The 18,636-nt window shown below is 39.8% G+C and overlaps 1 protein-coding gene across 1 annotated transcript in view; it reads left to right on the forward strand.

Moving 5' to 3' along the window:
- LOC144533773 (low density lipoprotein receptor adapter protein 1) overlaps positions 1 to 9,747 on the forward strand; it is a 41,618-nt gene extending 31,871 nt beyond the window's left edge. Inside the window, 4 exon segments of the mRNA XM_078275325.1 lie at positions 1,345 to 1,475; positions 2,531 to 2,565; positions 6,303 to 6,381; positions 6,384 to 9,747. Of these exon segments, the coding sequence (XP_078131451.1) occupies positions 1,345 to 1,475; positions 2,531 to 2,565; positions 6,303 to 6,381; positions 6,384 to 6,404 (266 nt within the window). The 3' untranslated portion in view covers positions 6,405 to 9,747.
- The last annotated feature ends 8,889 nt before the right edge of the window (positions 9,748 to 18,636 follow it).

Consider the following 18,636-nt stretch of genomic DNA (forward strand, 5'->3'; position numbering starts at 1 on the left):
TGACCGCTGCGCAGACATACTCATTCTGGTTATTTATAACATTCTTCACTCATAATAAACACTTGACTCTGACCAGATAGCTGGAGCTAACAGCTAATTATACACACTGAGCTAACTGGTACATATGCTTCTTGTGGTAATGGGCATTTGTCATCCTTCTGTGATTTGTGCAGTTTGAGGCACAGAAACAACTTCTGTCACTTCATCTCTTAATAAGCAGTCAGTCATTCAGGTTTGTTTTCTATTCTACCCCCTGTGTGCATGCGCATCACTCTATTCCTTTTACTCAATTTCTTTGATTGTTTGATCACTTAGTGATGAGTGTTTAATGTTCTAGAGAAATTCTTAATATTTGACACATTTTTTGATTTGTTGCTGCAGTGGTTAATGTTACAATTGTAACTATTATAATTCTCGGCGGATGAGGATAAAGATGATGTAATCACAATTTACTGTATAAGGCTAGAGAGAAAGAAACTGCCTAGCACTGACAAGATTACAATAATCTGATTAGTTCTGTAAAGATGACAACCTTAATATGTTGCAGTCTCTGAAACGAGACAGTAAGTAGATGCAGATTTAGAGTAAGTACAGACCAAATTTCTCCAGACTTGAGGCCCTGGTTTCTTAATCCTCACAAACCCAACAGTTTCCAGTGAACGTGATTTAAGTAAATGCTTCTGCATTCAGTTGCATAATGACTTTTAAATGACCTTTCCAGTGGTAGTGTACACAACAATGAGACTTGTAATTTAGTAGTTTGACACTGCACCCTCTCACACACAAACTGAACTGCCGTCAGTCACTTCTCACAGACTTAGGAGAAATCCTCTCATTATACGCCACTAATTTAGTCATTCACGGGAGCAGGAGATTTTAAGTACTTCCCAATAGCTGTGACATTTATAGGTCAATGTTTTCCACTCTTTAGGGGGATCAAGGGGTCTGCAAAATGAGACTTAGTCATCCATTCAGTTTGTTGTTAATTAAGGGTTAGCTTTTCCAGATTTCTTTCAATTGGAACTGGCTCCACATCCAGCGGTAGTGGCCCGAGGGCAGAGAGAAAATGCGATGTGAAAGCCTCAAGGATCTCGGGGGTAACTGGGCACAGAGAGTTGTGTAAAGGTTTTACAGAGAGGATTTAAAGTCAGCATGTTGCAGAGAAAGCTGTGTGTGCCACAGGCTGGAGTTGATGTTTCACCTAAATAGACAGAAAAAGTCTCTCCTTCTCTCTTCTCTGTTGTGTGTCTGGATGTGCGCCATCCTTTCCCTCTTTTCTGTTCCCTTTTGTCTCACCTCTTGTGTCCCCATCAACCTCTTGTCCACACCTGCCATCTCTCTCAGATCTCCCAGAGGCACACAAGCCTGTTGGGATGGAGCCAAGTCTCCGGAGGCCCTTCTTCTCTGCATCACTCAGCTCGCCCTCGCCTTGCAGTAACCCTACTCGAAGGCGACCAATCAAACACGACTCTTGGGTAGGTGACACCATGTGCCTCCAAACTGTTGATTTGGCCAAAATAATGCTTAAAACAGTTCTATGGTTACTGGTGACTTGTATGAAAACATGGTTGTCTGTAATTGACACTGTTTACTATAATAAAGCATCTAAAAGTTGTATATTAAGTGAGGTTTTACATTTTAGATATTTAAAATTGTCCTTTTGCTAGGTTTGTAGAATGAATATTAAAGTAGGGGGTTACCTACATGTATGTGGAGAGCAGTGTGTCCATTAGTGAACAAAGTTGTTGACTGTAGTTTTCTTCTTTAAAATGTGATTGTTTCTTAAGTACAGTTATTATTTAGCAGTATTTGGAGCTGGTATATGTAGTTGTTGTACTGTAAATCATTTTAAATGTTTATGCTGCAGGAGGTTCATCGGTCACCATCCTGGTGTTCACTTACATATTATTAACACTAGGTGGCACCATAATCCTGAGATTGCCTCTCATACAGGCTGGTGTCACACAAATTCATCTATCTATATTGTTCGCATTTTCCCTGAATTGATTTTCTCTAACTGGGAGAATTTATCCTTTAATTGTGCCCGATTTCTTCAGCTAGTCCAACTTTGTCTTTAATACCTCTCTCTTTCTACATTTTCTACATTTGCCTTACCTTGATTCAAATTAATACAAATTACACAGGACACAATGATATTTATATTATATCTATTAGTAACTCATGAATTAAGAACTATTCAAGGCAACTGAAATTGGTTGCATCTCTTGCTTTCCAAAAACGAAAGCAGAGAACAAAAAAATGTATCCTTATCCATATGTTTCGTGCAATATTGTCATACTGTACAGTCACATTGATTAGAATAGAAAATACATGTAAAAACATCTGCATTGTGCCGTATTTGATTTTTTTTTTTTAGCATTAATTTGTGTGTCACTTGGATAAAATAAATTCTGACAAACAGCTGACTCAGTGAAGAGGCACAGGAGCTTGAAAGCACAGAAGCAGCAGGATTGTATTGATATTAAGTCATTTATGTGTGTATTGATTCATATTGTTCATGTCCCGACAGGACGTGGAGGATGGAATCGATGATGCGTTCTCAAGGTAACCTTTGCATATGACTACTAAGTCTGCTAAACACTGGGGATATTTATTTTTAATTTATGAGAGGAGATGGGATTGTTCTCAAAATACTTATGTTCCCCCCTCAAAACCAAGTTTATGAAACCATTATTGATGTTGATTCCTGTTCTAACCGGAGATAGATCACCTTTTGAGTGCGGTCAAGCTATTTTAAAGGATGAGGTTTCACTGAGGGTGATGGTCGGCTGTCAGTAACCTTTCAGACTCTTTTAAATAAGAAAACCTTCATTTGACACATTGATTGACACAGGTTTTTATTGAAATGTGTACACACAGACAGGGACATGCAATAGTGGTGAGGGGTTAAGAATGATGAAAGCGTTTAGAGATTTAGTAAGATTTTACAAAGTAGATTTACATAAATGCTCTGCTGTTAGCAGTAGAAAAAAAGAAATTAAAACTTTAACAGCTGTAGTTAAAGTAGGTGTTGTAAAGCTCTCGTGTCTTATTAAATCAGAGCTGAATAAAAAGAGGTTTGGGGTCAATCAGCTGTTTGGCCATTGTAAGTAGCTGAAGATGACGTGATCCACTACCTTGTACAACACTATTGTTATGTTGAAATACCTTAATAAAATAGCCCAGTTTTGATTCCTACAACCCAATGCTATAGGCCATTAACTTTACTGATAATCACTACAAGGGTTTAAATAAAAAAATAAATAAAAAAAATTTAAATTATTATTCATTATTTTTTAGTTTGACTTGCTTTAATTTATATCAGTGCATGTGAATAGACTGGTGTGCTTGTGTTAAACACTAAGCTGATTGACTGATTAGAATTCCTGTGTAACTAGTGAGCAGTCTGAACGTTTGTGAGCTCAATGTGGCGCTCTTGAGACATTACAGTCAATATTAGTTTCCTTTACTGCCAACACGATGGCAACCTCTCCCGACAGAGCTGTCAGGAGCACAGAGACTGAAGCCAGGCATTTTATCTCTGGACTAGGACTACAATGCAACACTTTTTTTTTTTTAATTTTCTTTGAGAGTGTGACGGTCTGTGAAATTGCGTGAGACTCCTGCAAGAGCCTAAAATGTGAAATATGAGTCTCAAGGTTAAAACATGTTTTTTGTTGTAGCCTTGCTACACAAAAGACACAAAACATGATTTACTTTAACACTTACAACATCATCCACTTGGTCTCTCTGACTCTGACTCTTTGATAATGTGCCTCCATGCTGAACACACTGTGTGGAGCCCTCTGCATGGCTTTTCATTTCCTCATATAACCAGCTGATATGTGTGTATGTGTCCTGCAGTGTTTTGTTATCCCTCCATAAAGGGAGAAGAGCAGCGAAGGGAGGGTGCCTCACACATTAAAGAGATAACCACTCATTAAGTTGTGTTGCCTGCAGCTTATGGATCCGTTTGTTGTGTTGGAGCATGCAATGCTTTAGGTCAAGCAAATGGAGATTATATGCAGAAGTGTATGTAGAAGCTGGCTGGGTGTGAAGGCAGGTCATGCCTGAGGCTGTTCTCAACAGGGACCAGGAAATACTGACCTCAAGTGTGGATGTCAAATGGAGGAAGGTGAAACACTTAGATCTAAATCTGACATCACAGAGGAAATGCTGAAGGATTTTGGGAGTGTTAGAGCAGACCTCCTCTGCAGAGGTCAGCAAGGATGTCAGGCTTTGCTAGTGGCGGTGCATGACTAGTGGATACGATCTGTCCTGAAACGTGGAAGTACTCTGGATCACATGGAGTTGTCACGGCTGTCACACCTCTTTAGTGTTACATGTGACTTTGAGAGTGCTTTTAGATGGAGAGGAGGGTTGTGAGATCTGTCTTTGGGCACATTTTAGGAATGTTCAGGGATCACACTTTTAAATAAAATCATGGTTTGCTATAGGCATGGTCAAGCATTAGATCTAGCTCTGTTAAAAATGCAGTTTGCAAATGTTTAACGGACTACAAGATATCATGGGAGCTTGCTTATCTCGTTTCCATTTTGTTCCCTGACCACAGCCGTGAACTGTTTGGTCCTCAAATGCTCTGTCCTTTTTAGCAGCTTTGTGTAGCTTCTAACATAGAACATTCCAATAGGAATTAGTTGTTCACTAGTTGACACACACACACACACACACACACACACACACACACACATCGGAAATAAGTCAGGTATTGTTTTTGTCCTTTCGGTTTGGTTTTTGTAGGGTATCTCTCATGTAAGAAAACCTCTATCACCAGGCTTCTTGGACTAATGTCCTGCATAGCCTTTTTAAGAGTGTTTGAATTTAAAGATGGCATTTGGGGGATCAGTTTGTTGGTCTGTGCGTTGTGTGTATGTGGCAGCAAAGCCTCTAGGGGTCGCTAGCAGTGCTTTATAATCCTCTCACTTGCCAAACCGACTTCATTAGAATTCTTTTTTAATTAACTGTATGAGCACAGGTCAGAGATTAAGCCTTTGTGAAAAATGTAATTGTTAATACAGTAGATAGTTAGTTAGTTAGTTAGTTAAGTATATTCAACTATTGACATCAACCTCAGTTCAAATGGGTTTAATAAATAGTTTAATTTGTATTTAAGATTTCTTCAATTAATAGTGACCTTGGAGTTAAACATAACTGCCAGCTTGGTACTGAGGTAGTTAAATTATATAACCTCATCTAAATGTGACAAAGAAGTTATTATTCTTTGTAATTCTAAGCTTCGTGAGGGTTTCTTTACTTTGTGTATGGTGGCGCTGGAGTCTTGGTGTCCTTTCTGTGACGGTCTCTAGCAAGAGACATTCTGCATGTTTTAACATATTTTAAGCTTTACCATTTAGTCACGTAGTCATTTACTCGTCTTTTATCTGGCATGCAGCAACATGGAAGTAGAGGAGATGGACACCGGTAAGTGATTTGACCAGCATGCTATTGATATTGCATGTTGCACGAGGCCTTACATTAAGAATACCACTCATTTCTGTACAGTACTATTACATTTTTGCACCGTCCAGAAATAACCAAATCATCAAAATCAGTAATTCTGACCCTTGGACCCTTTGTGATGAGCCGGCATGCCTCAAGAACCCCCTCCACCACTAGTGTTTGCACATTTGTGACCAGCTGTACAGGAAAAATACTATTCACATTCAAGTTATTTAGCATGTTGAATATATCTGGAATATGTAGGCCAGATACTTCTCCTGCAAACTATTGGTAATCTATTTTTAGGGGTGTCAGTTGTGGGGGTTTGGTTAGGACTAAATTATTTCTTTTGTTATTTAAACATCATAGTTTTAATAGTGAAATTGCTTATTTTAATGAATAAAAATAGACTATTTCAAATTTTTCAAAACTTCTGTTTGAGAAACATTGATTGAAATCCTCACCTTAGTTCATAGTTTGTATTCAGGCGTATCATTTGATAGTCTTGCCATTTCTTTTTTTCAGCAGAAATGGAAACATGAATCAACTTATGTATAGAGAGTAGCAGTTCCGTTAACGTTGTTCTCTAGTTATCATTTGGTTTTGATGGTTGTTGGTATGAGTGACCTCATAGATATTATAATTCTCCACCTGATGGCTCTCTATATATTCGCCCTCCCACGCTTTCACCGCCATTTGAGTCATTCTACATTTCATGCTTTTTTTCTCTCTGTATTTAACCTTGCATATCCTGTGAACCCTTTTGACGAATAAATATAGACTGCCATTGACCTCTGTAGCAATACTACTTTTTCTTCTTCCTCTCTTTCTGTGTCTGTCAGACTGGCCGAGCCCTGCGCCGAACCCATCTCTGACAATGCAGCTCTGAGTGTCCAGGAGGTCTCCATCGAGAATCTGTTGTCTGCAACAATGAGTTTGAGTAACACACGCAGGCAATAGCTTCCCAATTTACAGAACCACCGATATTTGATGGAAATCATACCCCTCAGGCCCCAAGAACAACAACAAATACCAAACATTACTTGAACAGATAGCAAAACATATCATGCTTCCCGGTGCACAACCTGAATCAGAGTGACTCTGTTTGATTTTCGGTGACTGCTGCAGAGAAGACAGAATGGATACCCTGATATTATAAACTGCTCTTTCTGTGAATGCCTGCCAGTCAACACACTCCATTCAGTCCTTAAGTCATCTCCTGTCATATTCAAACTCTCACAAAATGCCAGATGAAAGACGATGTGCAACACAGCATTGCAAGACCAGCAAGAAGTTCCCACAGAGTCTCCTTCTTATAAAAAAAAATAAATACTTAATACTCAAACGTGGATTCCACTTGTAAATTCTGATAAAGATTTTCTCAGCATCAAGAAGTCCAGAGATGTGTGTACATAAAAGGCTGTCATCTCTTTCTGAAAGCTCTCTGATCTTATTTGCTTGAGTAACTGCTGCCAGTCTCAGCAGTCACTGGAAGAAGTTCAGTGTTGGAGGTACAAATCTTTAGTCATGATGTTTGATAAATTATGCGTTCAGCATTTGGTTTGTTGTGCTGATTCAACCAGTTCTTTGAAGAATGAAACAGCATGCATGTACCCATGTATCATCTTTTTTATTGATTGCAACATAAATGTGTCATTAAAAAAGCCAGAATCAACCTGGGAAATTAAGGAAATGTTTCTGGAAGAGGTATACATGTAACATTTACAGAGTGTGGTACACTGCAACATTTATTACCAACAAATCAAACATGCACTCCCGCACAAGACCTCTTACTTTGTGTATCCAGGACTTTAACCTAATCTCTTTGCCCTCTTCAGCAGATAGATTTGCTCAGTTATCATGGAGATTGTTTAGTTTGTTATAGTATAAGATTTGGGGTGGCATCAAGTTATAAAAAATATTGTCTTGTAAAGTAAATTTTATATATATAGCCCAATATCACAAGTCACAAAATTTGCCTCAAAGGATTTAACAATCTGTACAGCATACGACACCATCTGTACTTGGAACCTCGATTTGAATAAAGCAAAACTCCCCCAAGAAAAAATGGAAGAAAGAAAAATAAATGATCATAAGACGGAATTGAGTTACCCATTTTTAATCCATTTGTTACCATGTGACCAAAACTGGCATGGATTGTGCACGGCCCAGGACAGGAGGGCTTTGCAGCGGGTGTTTAAAACCGGCCATTGCATTGATACCCATCTACCGAGCATTAGTGATATCGGTGAGGTGTGCAGAGCTCAAAGGATAAGACAATACCCACCGCAGCAACTGGTTGTACACCCTGCCGCTGTCGTAGCTCCAGACTACAGAGCAGCTTCTTTCCTAAGGTTGGAAGACGCCTCAACTCATCTTCCGTACTTCCCCATTAAAAAAATTATTTTTTTGTGTAGAATAAAGGGACTACAACTTGTGCAACACTGTGTTGTAGAATGACAATAAATGAACCTCACCATGACAACTGAGAAACGTAATCTGAGGAAGGCCATGAGTTGTTGCTAAAAGCTTTGGAAGGTCAAGAATGAACCTTCAAGCTTAGTGTTGCTCTACAGCGTCAGACACTTCAGTCTCATTGGGTTTAAAGCAATGCATGTAGTAAGCTAGAGCTTAGGGACCACCATCAATGCTCTTGACAAACAACTACAGTTTGGCATTTAAAGGGGTTCTCCAGTGATTTAGTATTGCACTTTCATAATGTTGGGTGGCTCAGATGAGACAGATTATAAAAAGAATGATCAAAATGTAAGCAGTAGAGGACAAGATATCCTCACCTTTACTCCCTAGTATGAGCCAAGCTCCAAAAACACTGCATCCTACATTACCCATAATGCAGTTAGTGTCTTTTATAAGACCCTATTTGCCTGGTAACACCCACATATTCCAAATTCCACGCTTCCAGTTTGTTAGGCAGGCTTTGGTTTAAAATAAGAGAGACCATAATCCTGATGACATCACTATGACGTCATCTGGGTTGTTTTCACAGACTTTGGAGCCACACATTATACAACTGTTTTTGCAGTTACAAACCCCAATTCCAATGAAGTTGGGACATGTAAAATTTAAATAAAAACAGAATACAATGATTTGCAAATCCTTTTCAACCTATATTCAATTGAACTACAAAGACAATATATTTAATGTTCAAACTGATGGTTGAAATTGTATTGTTTTTTTGCAAATATTCCCTCATTTTGAATTTGATGCCTGCAACACATTCCAAAAAAGCTTGGATAGGGGTATGTTTACCACTGTGTTACATCACCTTTCTTTTTAACAACACCCAATAAGCATTTGGGAACAGAAGACACTTTATTGTTAAAGCTTTGTAGGTGGAATTCCTTCCCATTCTTGCTTGATGTACGACTTCAGTTGCTCAACAGTCCGGGGTCTCCTTTGTTGTATTTTGCGCTTCATAATATGCCACACATTTTCAATGAGAGACACGTCTGGACTGCAGCCACACTGTTGTAACACGTAAAGAATGAAATTAGCAGGGACGTCTCCAAAAAAGACTTTGCACAAGTTTATCAGTTTGAACATTAAATACCTTGTCTTTGTAGTGTATTCAATTGAATATAGGTTGGAAAAGATTTGCAAATCATTGTATTCTGCTTTTATTTACGTTGTACACAACGTCCCAACTTTATTGTAATTGGGGTTTGTAGTACTAATCATAATGAACAAACTGAACTTGATTTGTAAAATTGATGGGTGCCCCTTTAAGGTAAACGCATCTTAATCTGGTTTTAAAATTTTATATCCATCAAAAAACACACTCGACCTTACTATTGAAGAAATGTGGATGATCAGTGATGAAAATGAATAATTCATTGATAACCCTTGTGCTTGCTTGCGTTATGTTAACAATGTCAATAGATTTGTTTTCTTTACTTTACAAACACAATCTTCATCACTCAACACAACAGTAAACCTTTCTCTCGCAGAAACAGGCTGACATTCCTGTAACAATCTATTTTAGTGCTGTTTTATATCAATATGGCTTATGTAACCAAAATACAATTGCCATTTTACATTCTGTCGTCTCCTCAATCAGTCAGCTGCCCCTGTAAATAAAGACAATGATACTGTTAAAGAAAAGCGATGTTGTAAGGTTACGAGGACAAGTGTGTGGCAAGGCCAAACAAAATTAATAGAGTAAAGAAACCTATTTCCATATGCTGTATTTTTTCAATGTCAAAGCTGTGTATTTATGTATGCATATTGTATCATCAAAGAAGTAGGATGAATAGAATTGGGGCTTCACACAGCTTCTTTTTAAAAACCAGTTATCACTCTTGTTAATATGTGAATGTGTAGATGGTTGTATGATTTGCATTAGGTTAGACAATTTGTACAAATGTAATTGTATGTGGTTTTTATTACTTCAGGAATTGCTTTATTTTTTCCAAAAGTTACCCACCCAGTTCACATTTTCCTCTCAATGTGTCAACAAACATCCTTTGTCCCAAATCTTATTATAGACTAATATTGCTCTCCTTAGACTCAGCAAATTATTTTCATCCATCCGCTCAGATGACGTTCACTGTCAAGAGGATATTATAATTTGCCCCCAGAAGTGGTCCTTCTCTCTGTATTCATAGCATCATGACTGAGGCGGGAGGTAGCAGGGAGCTCAGTGTCGTTGTCATGACACCCGCTGCAGAATAATTGGATGGCTTATCAGGTTATGCTGCCGTGAAGCTTAATTGCATTGTTTCGTTTCTGACAGGCTAAAATACTGACTCCATTGCATCATCGAAGGAAAGCTCTTTATTGTTTGGGTATCATAAATAGCCTCCAGCATGTCTATAGAGGATCATTAGTATCGACCGTTCAGCAGAATGTGCTGTCAAAATGCAACATTGTCATTTTGCCTTACCTTTCTCTTGAACATTTTTCCTTGCAAGTAGAAGATGATTTTTGCACATTTGGGAGAACATTTTCTCACCTTTTCAGCTCCGTCATTGATTTGACTGACTGATTCATGTGTGGAGGCTTCAGTATCTGCTGATTGAGAGATGGGCTGTTGTCCAGCAGCTCTCAGACTCGATAATGGTTTTCAATAATGACAACCATCAAACAGAGTTTTGAAGCACATTTACTAATAAGGATAAAAGCTGGAGTTGCTTTTGCACAGCTTCACCACAAGCTGCATTGTTTTTCAATGCAGATATAGTTTTTCACCCAGAATGTGCCCTTTTTAATTGATTTTCAAGCAGCCAAGTCCCTCTGTGTTATTATTTAGATTTGATCAATCCCTGTATTAATTGTATTGTGGCACAAATTGATCTGCTGGACTGAGAATTTTGTTTCATGTAGTCAGTATTGTTTATACTGTACACTTATTCCCTGCAAATCTTGAATGAATGCTGTTCTTTGGCACAGCAGAGAATTGTCCATGCGGGAGGGGGGGACAGACCTGCACTTGGACGTATAACATGCCAATTTGAGTCAGGAGTGCACTGAATACAAATCACGCTGCGAAGGTTTGAGTCCAGAAAACATCTGATGCTTTCAGAATTTTCAGATACGCTACCAAATTAACCACATGTTTACAGTGTCTGTTTAATTGTCAAAGAAGGTGCTTATTTACTATCTATGCAACAGTGGGTTTCCAACAGTGTCGTGATATTATGATAATAGCAATTTGTGTATAAACCACTAGCAGTTGTCCTGAACTGTGTAAAATGTGTACAGAATTTGGAAACTTATGGTTTGTTACATATTTATGTATACTAAATAATAATAAACAATAAGACATTGTACAAATATTTCATTGCACTCAACTGTCATTTTTTATATTGAATATAGAAGACCACTTGCAGAATCGGTGTTTTCTATACACTCAAAGCGTCTTCGGTCATACACAGAATAATTGAAAAGATACAGTTTGGTCTTCAGCAGTGCCACACAATATGATCACCATGTCTTTTTATAGCTAATTTGATTTCAAGATTGCTCTATAATTTGATCAATAATACGTTTCAAAAAATCATCCTCAAAAAGAACCAATTGAACCACCACAGCTCACTGTGCAGACGAGCACTTTATTTGTCATGACCCTTCGACTCATCTGTCCAGAACATTTTAGTTTACGTGTACAATTTTAATCTGTTTTCTTCTCAAACGTTTTCCAGCTCAGTGTGGTTGATCCAAAACAAGCAAAGTATCTTGTTTGGCCTTCTTACTGCACCATTACATTGCTACATCTATTCAGTCAGCCCACTGCTGATGATTGAAAGCTTAAATAATAAATACCAGGTGCAAGGCAACAATATCCTTGTTTTCCCAATCACAAATAGAAAATAGAAAAAGGCCATATGAATTCCTCACCCAGGAAATTCAATTTCAGATAGAATTTAATGTTTTTATAGCTGCACCTGCAACATTTTAGAAATATTTATCACACTGCCAACCTGATTAATCTTGAAAAATGTGTAGACAAAGAACCTTACACAAAGGAGGTTTTTGTTTTTGTTCACTGGCACCAAGTGGAACTAGTCAAGCAAAATGCATTTTAACAAACAGAATTTCCAAATGGCATTATTACAGATTAAGACCAAACCTTAAATTATGAATGAACAGAAAAATCACACATCACATTTATTAAAATGTGCTTTAAAAGAATGAATATTTATGTGCACCTGGAACAGTTCATAGATAGTTGTCAAGGGTTCTGATAAGGGCTCATATTTTGCAGGTGTAAAACCCAATCTAATCAAAATTGTGTGTGAGTGTGTGGTCTGTGAGACAGCATTGCCTTCTGTGGGTGTTTGTTTAGTCTGATTACTGTTTATGGAGGTATGCAAATATCATTTTAAAGACGTGGAGGCTGCATCATGGCAGGGAGCCTCCAATTTTCGTTATCAGACGAGGGTTTGAAAAGTACCTGCAAGCTCACTCGTGGTAAATACAAATTACTAATCAAATAACTTTTGATTGATTGAGAAACATTATTCATTTCACATTCATCCACCCGTCTACTGTAATTTTGAACTTTCTAGAAACCTCAATGTGATCACCACCCTGTCTTGTGGGTGAACAAAGACTACAGTGAGCAATCAAAGAAAAAGTGCACTTTGATCACTTTGATGTTTTCAGAAAACTCACTAGAGACTGAGAAGCTACTCATGCACTGCATTGACAACTACAACATTGCTGCTTCTTGTTTTCTGCTTCTGTGCGCTGTGACATTAAATTTGTGTGGTGACAACGATTCACAATTTTAGGTTTTAAAATGCCATTGATGTTGGTTTTGTTTTAATCAATACACTAGAGATGCTGAGTCAATGGAAAGAGCCCGTCTGCTTCTCCCCACTAACTGCTTTTTGCTCTCCTTGCTGATGTTTGACAGTTGTGAGCTCACTGCAAACCGACTAGTACCTGCATGTCATGTCTTAGGAGTCTAGCGGCCTATTTTAGTGAATAAGAGTACGAATAATGGATAGGACAACTACATATTTTGTCCTGTTACGGCACTCTGCAGTTAATAGCCACACTGCACTGTTTGGTGTCCTGAGCAGTGACCCTAACCACCTCTGGACCTAAGCATTACAAGATTGTTCTCCGAACATATTCCCAACTATTCTCACAATACAAAAGGTTTGTAATTCAGTAGATTCTATTTCAGGAATACTTGTTTAACTTTGGGGCAATATGTTCTTTACCAATATCTTATTTGTCCGTGGTGTCCTGGGATCTATCAATGAACAGTGCATTTAGTATTCATAACGGTGTAATTAATCGCTAATGGACTATTTAATGCAATTTTGAAATGGCTAATTCGCTACTGATAGGGTGTTCCACACTTATTTAATGACTTAATGTTTAGTTGGTAATAGTTTTACTGTTTGATATACAGAATCTATTGAAACTGGCTTGTGGAGGTCAGATAAGCTAAAGTTTGAACTCCATCTCAGAAAGGTGCATATAGGGTGCGATGACCTGCAAGTACTGTGGATATTCCCTAGTGAGTTAGAGGTGTGATTGTACAGGTTATTTAGTACACAGCAGATGTCTAGTTGTTGCTATTTGAATGATGTATTTGAAGTGCTATGAAACATTGTTCATATAACAGGAACAGGGTAAATGGGTGTATTTGTTAAACAAAATAAAGCAGTTTTCAACTTCAGAAAAACTTCTTCTGTTCATCTATTTTTACTCCAGGTAGAAATAAAGTAAATATGGAGAAAAGAGGAGGCTGCTAATATTGTTGTACACATGGGGCCAAGTGCTACGATAATAAAAGTAGACTCCTATGCAAACCCTATATTTATAAAAATGTATTTGTAGATGCAATATATACTTGGATCTCTGAATCACTTCCAACCAAAGCTTGTCTCAGTCACAATAACAGCCCATAAATCATATGAACAACAAATGGAAAAAAGTCTGCAGTGCTGCACTGAGTCAGAGTTAGGGAAAAAAAAAGGAAGGATATACAATATTACCTATTAATCCCTGGGAGGCTGTAATCACTTTCTATTTTATGATGAGCTGTATTCTTGGATACTTCTATGTAATACAATTTTGATTATGAACATTTTAGTTTAAAGGCCAGGCGAAATGGCTTAATGAATTTGTACTGCAGCAGACAGTCTTGTGTCGTAACTTCTGCTTCACTGTGGATAAATGTAGCAGTTGTTGGTTAAATGACTACCCTTTAGCTATTAGTAGAGGTTTTATTATTAAGGAAAGACAGTAACTTCATTTGTGTTTGCAATCAATGAACCATAGCAATATACTGTAATCTTAAGACCGATGTCAGTCCGACTCTCATGGATATCCACTGAGCTTTGCTCTCGGTCAAATTACAGCATGTTCACAGCACTGATGGAGTACTTGAGTCTTGACTCGAGTCACTATTCTCTGGGCTCCTTGACTTGGACTCGCGCACTGATGACTTGGACTCGACGATTTATGAAATCGGACATGAGCATTTATAAAAAATAGGACTCGGAAGTTGGATGAAGTTTCTGACTACTTTTGTGTGTAATAGTCAGTGATTGTGTATTGTGACTTGAGTGGCTATTCTCTGGACTCCTGACTCGAATCGTACTTTACCTCAGGTAATGGTAACTCGACTCAGAATCTTCTTTAGTGTCTCAGACTTGGATTCGGACTCGAACCCTGGGGACTCGAGACTTAACTCAGACTCGACAGTTGGTAATTTGACTACAACTGTTGGAACGTGAGGAGGCTTGCGTGAATATCGCCGCTTCACAATCCAAAATTTACATATTTTTAGTTTTTCTAGTAAATTAAGTAACTTCGATTTTAGATTAGATGTTGGTCATTTCCAACACTTTTCTATCCTCTGCTTTGACTCATAAATTCTGGACTGTGTGCTGCTGCCAGCCTGTGTAACGTATGTTACTCACCGTTGAGCGACTGTTAGCTTCAGCTGGCTTCCCGACTAACAGTTACCACTAGCTAGTTAGCTAACGAAGATTATCCCTTCAGACCACAGTGGACTTCAGTGGACTCTCCATCCAAACTCCCGACTGGACCTAGTCTGCCACGACTACTGGACTCTTTCAAGTACATGTACTCCCTGTCTCCGCCAATCACTTTGTAGCTTTGAGACACCTGTTCGGCCGGCTGTTTGCTTCCGCCGGCTAGCTTCTGTTAGCTCCTACGTTGTCCTCATTATGTGCACAGGGCTATGAGATGCAAGTTTGTTTACTCTGATCATGCCATCCCTACCATACTGTTTGACCGACGCTCCGCCCCACAGCGTCATTGTCATCACAACAAACCACATGTGCAGTCTGGTAAACTGAGACCTTTAATATGTGTTGACATCATGATTCCTCCCACCCCCTCTTGCTGAAACTTGGCAAAATCAAATCGATTATATGACACTAAACAAAGTCACCCCACCCGGCTATGTATACATCCAGAAGCCCCGCTCCAGGGGCTGTGGTGGTGGGCTGGCTGTAATACATAGAAAGGACTTCCTGGTCAAAAAGCTTTCAGTACCCAATGTCACCTCTCTGGAATGCTTTGCCTTCAGTCTAACTGGGTAAGCTCCACTTCAGATTGTCCTTGTATACCGTCCTCCTCCTCCCCCTTCATGTCTGAGCTACTCACCTGTCTGCTCCAGGTCTCCTTCCACAATCTTTCTTGGAGACTTTACTATCCATGTAGACTCCAGCAGCTGCACACGAGCCACTGAACTTCTATCTTTACTGGACTGCCTCAACTTTACACAGCATGTCCAAGGTCCCACCCACAACAAAGGTCACACATTGGACCTTGTGTGCTCCACCGGGCACTACATCTACAGTGCCTGGACTTTCCTGTCTCTGACCATCATGTCATCCTCTTCCCCATCCCCACCTCTCTCCCTAGGCAACGTACTACACGTACTATTACATTCCGAAACATTAAATCAGTGAGCACCCCAGTCCTAAAAATATGTCAGCCACCCACTTGACCACCAAAACAGCCCTGACCACAGTGGATGCAATGGCAGCCCACTACAACACTGCTCTGTCTCTCAGCCTTAACTTCCTTGCCCCCCCTTAAAACTCGTACTGTCTCCTTCACCTGTTCAGCTCCTTGGTACACCGCTGAACTTCGCTCCATGAAAGCCTCTGGTTGTCGACTGGAGAGACTTTATGAAATAACTGACCTCACTGTCCATCTGGAGGCCGACAAAGAAGAAGCTCTTTCCACAGCTAAGACAAATTATTACACCACCCTCATCGGCAACCAGCAAAACCACCTCAGATTGCTGTTTTCTACTATTAACCGGATGAACCTGACTGTTGCACCAAGTTGCTCATTGCTCCCTCCTCTGCTCATCTGCCTCAGCACTGCCTCTCCTCCTTCACGCCTGTGGACAACCTTCTAGTGACCAAGCTGGTCACAAAAGCAAAGGCTTCCACCTGCTCCCTGGATCCAATGCCTACAGCCCTGGTCAAAGCATGTCTGCCTGTCCTGTGTCCCATCATGGATGATGTCGTTAACTGCTCCTTGGAATCTGGCGTAGTTCCCACCTACTTTAAAATTGCCTCACTCACCCCTATCCTCAAGAAGCCAGGTTCGGTTTCGGAGGATGCAAACTACTACCGGCCGATCTACCAACCTTCCATTCCTAAGTAAAATCCTGGAAAAAGCAATAGCTGCCCAAGTCCATCAGCATATGGAACCCCTTTAGTCAGGATTCAGACCTTATCATAGTACAGAGACCCCCCTCATCACAATCACAAATGAACTACTCTCCACTGCTGATTCTGGACACATCAGCATACTCATTCTCCTCGACCTCTCTGCAGCCATTGACAAAATCTCCCATACCATTCTCCTCAACTGCCTATCCCATCACCTTGGTATCACTGGCACAGCTCTCTCCTGGTTTCAGTCTTCCCTCTCACATAGGAAGCAATTTGTCACCATTAGCAACTCCCCTTCCAACCCAGCTCCGGTCAACCAAGGCGTGCCTCAAGGCTCTGTGCTTGGACCCATCCTCTTCACCATCTACATGCTCCCCCTTGGTCAGATTATACGGCAACATGGTCTCAGTTTCCACTCCTACGCTGATGATACACAGCTCTATATCAGCACTAAACCATCCACTCAGCTTTCCCCCCTTATCCCTGGTCAACTTTCTGCACGACATCAAAGCCTGAATGTCAACCAACCTACTCAAACTGAACAGCAGTAAAACAGAGCTCTTGGTTGTGGCCCCCAAGGTGCTGCTCCAGAAGGTTGGGGATCTCATCCTGGATTTTGACTGGTGCGCCATCTGCCCATCCTCTGAGGCCCGCAACCTTAGTGTAATCCTATACTCAACCCTCTTTCCATACTTACATCAAATCTATAACCAAATCTGTGTTTTTTCATCTTAAAAACATTTACAGACTCCGGACATCACTCTCTGACTCCGTGGCAGAAACCCTTATACATGCTTTCATTACCTCCCGTTTGGACTACTGCAATGGAGTCCTGTCTGGGCTCCCCAGCAAAACCCTAGACAGGCTCCAGTATGTCCAAAACTCTGCCGCCAGGGTCCTCACCCACACCAAGACCTGGCAGCACATCACTCCAACCCTCATCCACCTTCACTGGCTTCCAATTAAGTCCCGCATCAAATATAAAATCCTCCTTCTCACCTACAAGTCCCTCCATGCCCTGGCCCTACTGTACCGCTCCGACCTCCTCCATCCATACACCCCACCCCGAAACCTGCGGTCAGCAGACACTGGCCTGCTCTCCATTCCCCACACCAGACTCTGTACCTTCGGAGACAGATCCTTTAGTGTTGCAGCCCCATCCCTCTGGAGCACCCTCCCTGCAGATATTTGAATTGCTACATCCCTGGACATTTAAAAAAAACTCCTGAAACACCACTGGTTTACCACAGCCTACAACCTCCCTTAGTATAGCCACTGTAATTCTGTAAAGTATCCTTGGGTTTCATGAAAGGCGCTATATAAATAAATGTTGTTGTTATTATTATTATTATTATTATTATTATTACAACACTGGTTCCCAGAACAGCATCACTGAGTGTCAAGGCAGCCATTTTACTCGAGAGCCATCTCTTGAATTGAAGACCTTTAACAAGAAAGGAGTTTATCTCTTTAAAATCCCTGCCTGTTATCCCTTACATCACATCACAATCCCAGCTGTATTACGTGGCTTTCTTAAGAATATGAATATTTTAAGACTATGTTGTGGTTTTATTGTTTTAGGGTTTTTATTTATGCTCATTTGTGCACCATATTGTCCAATATTTAAGATTAACTGGGTTCTCTTAAAGTTCTTGAACATGAATTCCACCACCCATTTTTGTGGATGATGCACCAGGTTTCACATACACAAAATACAGTTTGAGCAACAAAATACTGTACACGTTAGGATTTAATGTGTCAGTTTTCATGCATCCATATATGCATTTTGTACTTCAAAATGAAGGTAGTGACGATAAATTGAACTACTATATCATTACCTAATTAATTTGTAGCACTCCGTAACTGCGTTAAAACACTTTTTTGTGACACTACTTGGCAAGCATTTTGTGCATGAAGTGCAGTTTTCTATTGTACTTAATGTATTTAATGTACAAAATGCATCTCTGTGACATTTGATGAGCAGTTTGTGTGTGAAAGTGCATTTTGTGCGCAGTGGAAGTGAAGCATTTCG

Source organism: Sander vitreus, chromosome 18 (assembly GCF_031162955.1).
Source record: "Sander vitreus isolate 19-12246 chromosome 18, sanVit1, whole genome shotgun sequence".
In the NCBI taxonomy this organism is placed as follows: Eukaryota; Metazoa; Chordata; class Actinopteri; order Perciformes; family Percidae; genus Sander; species Sander vitreus.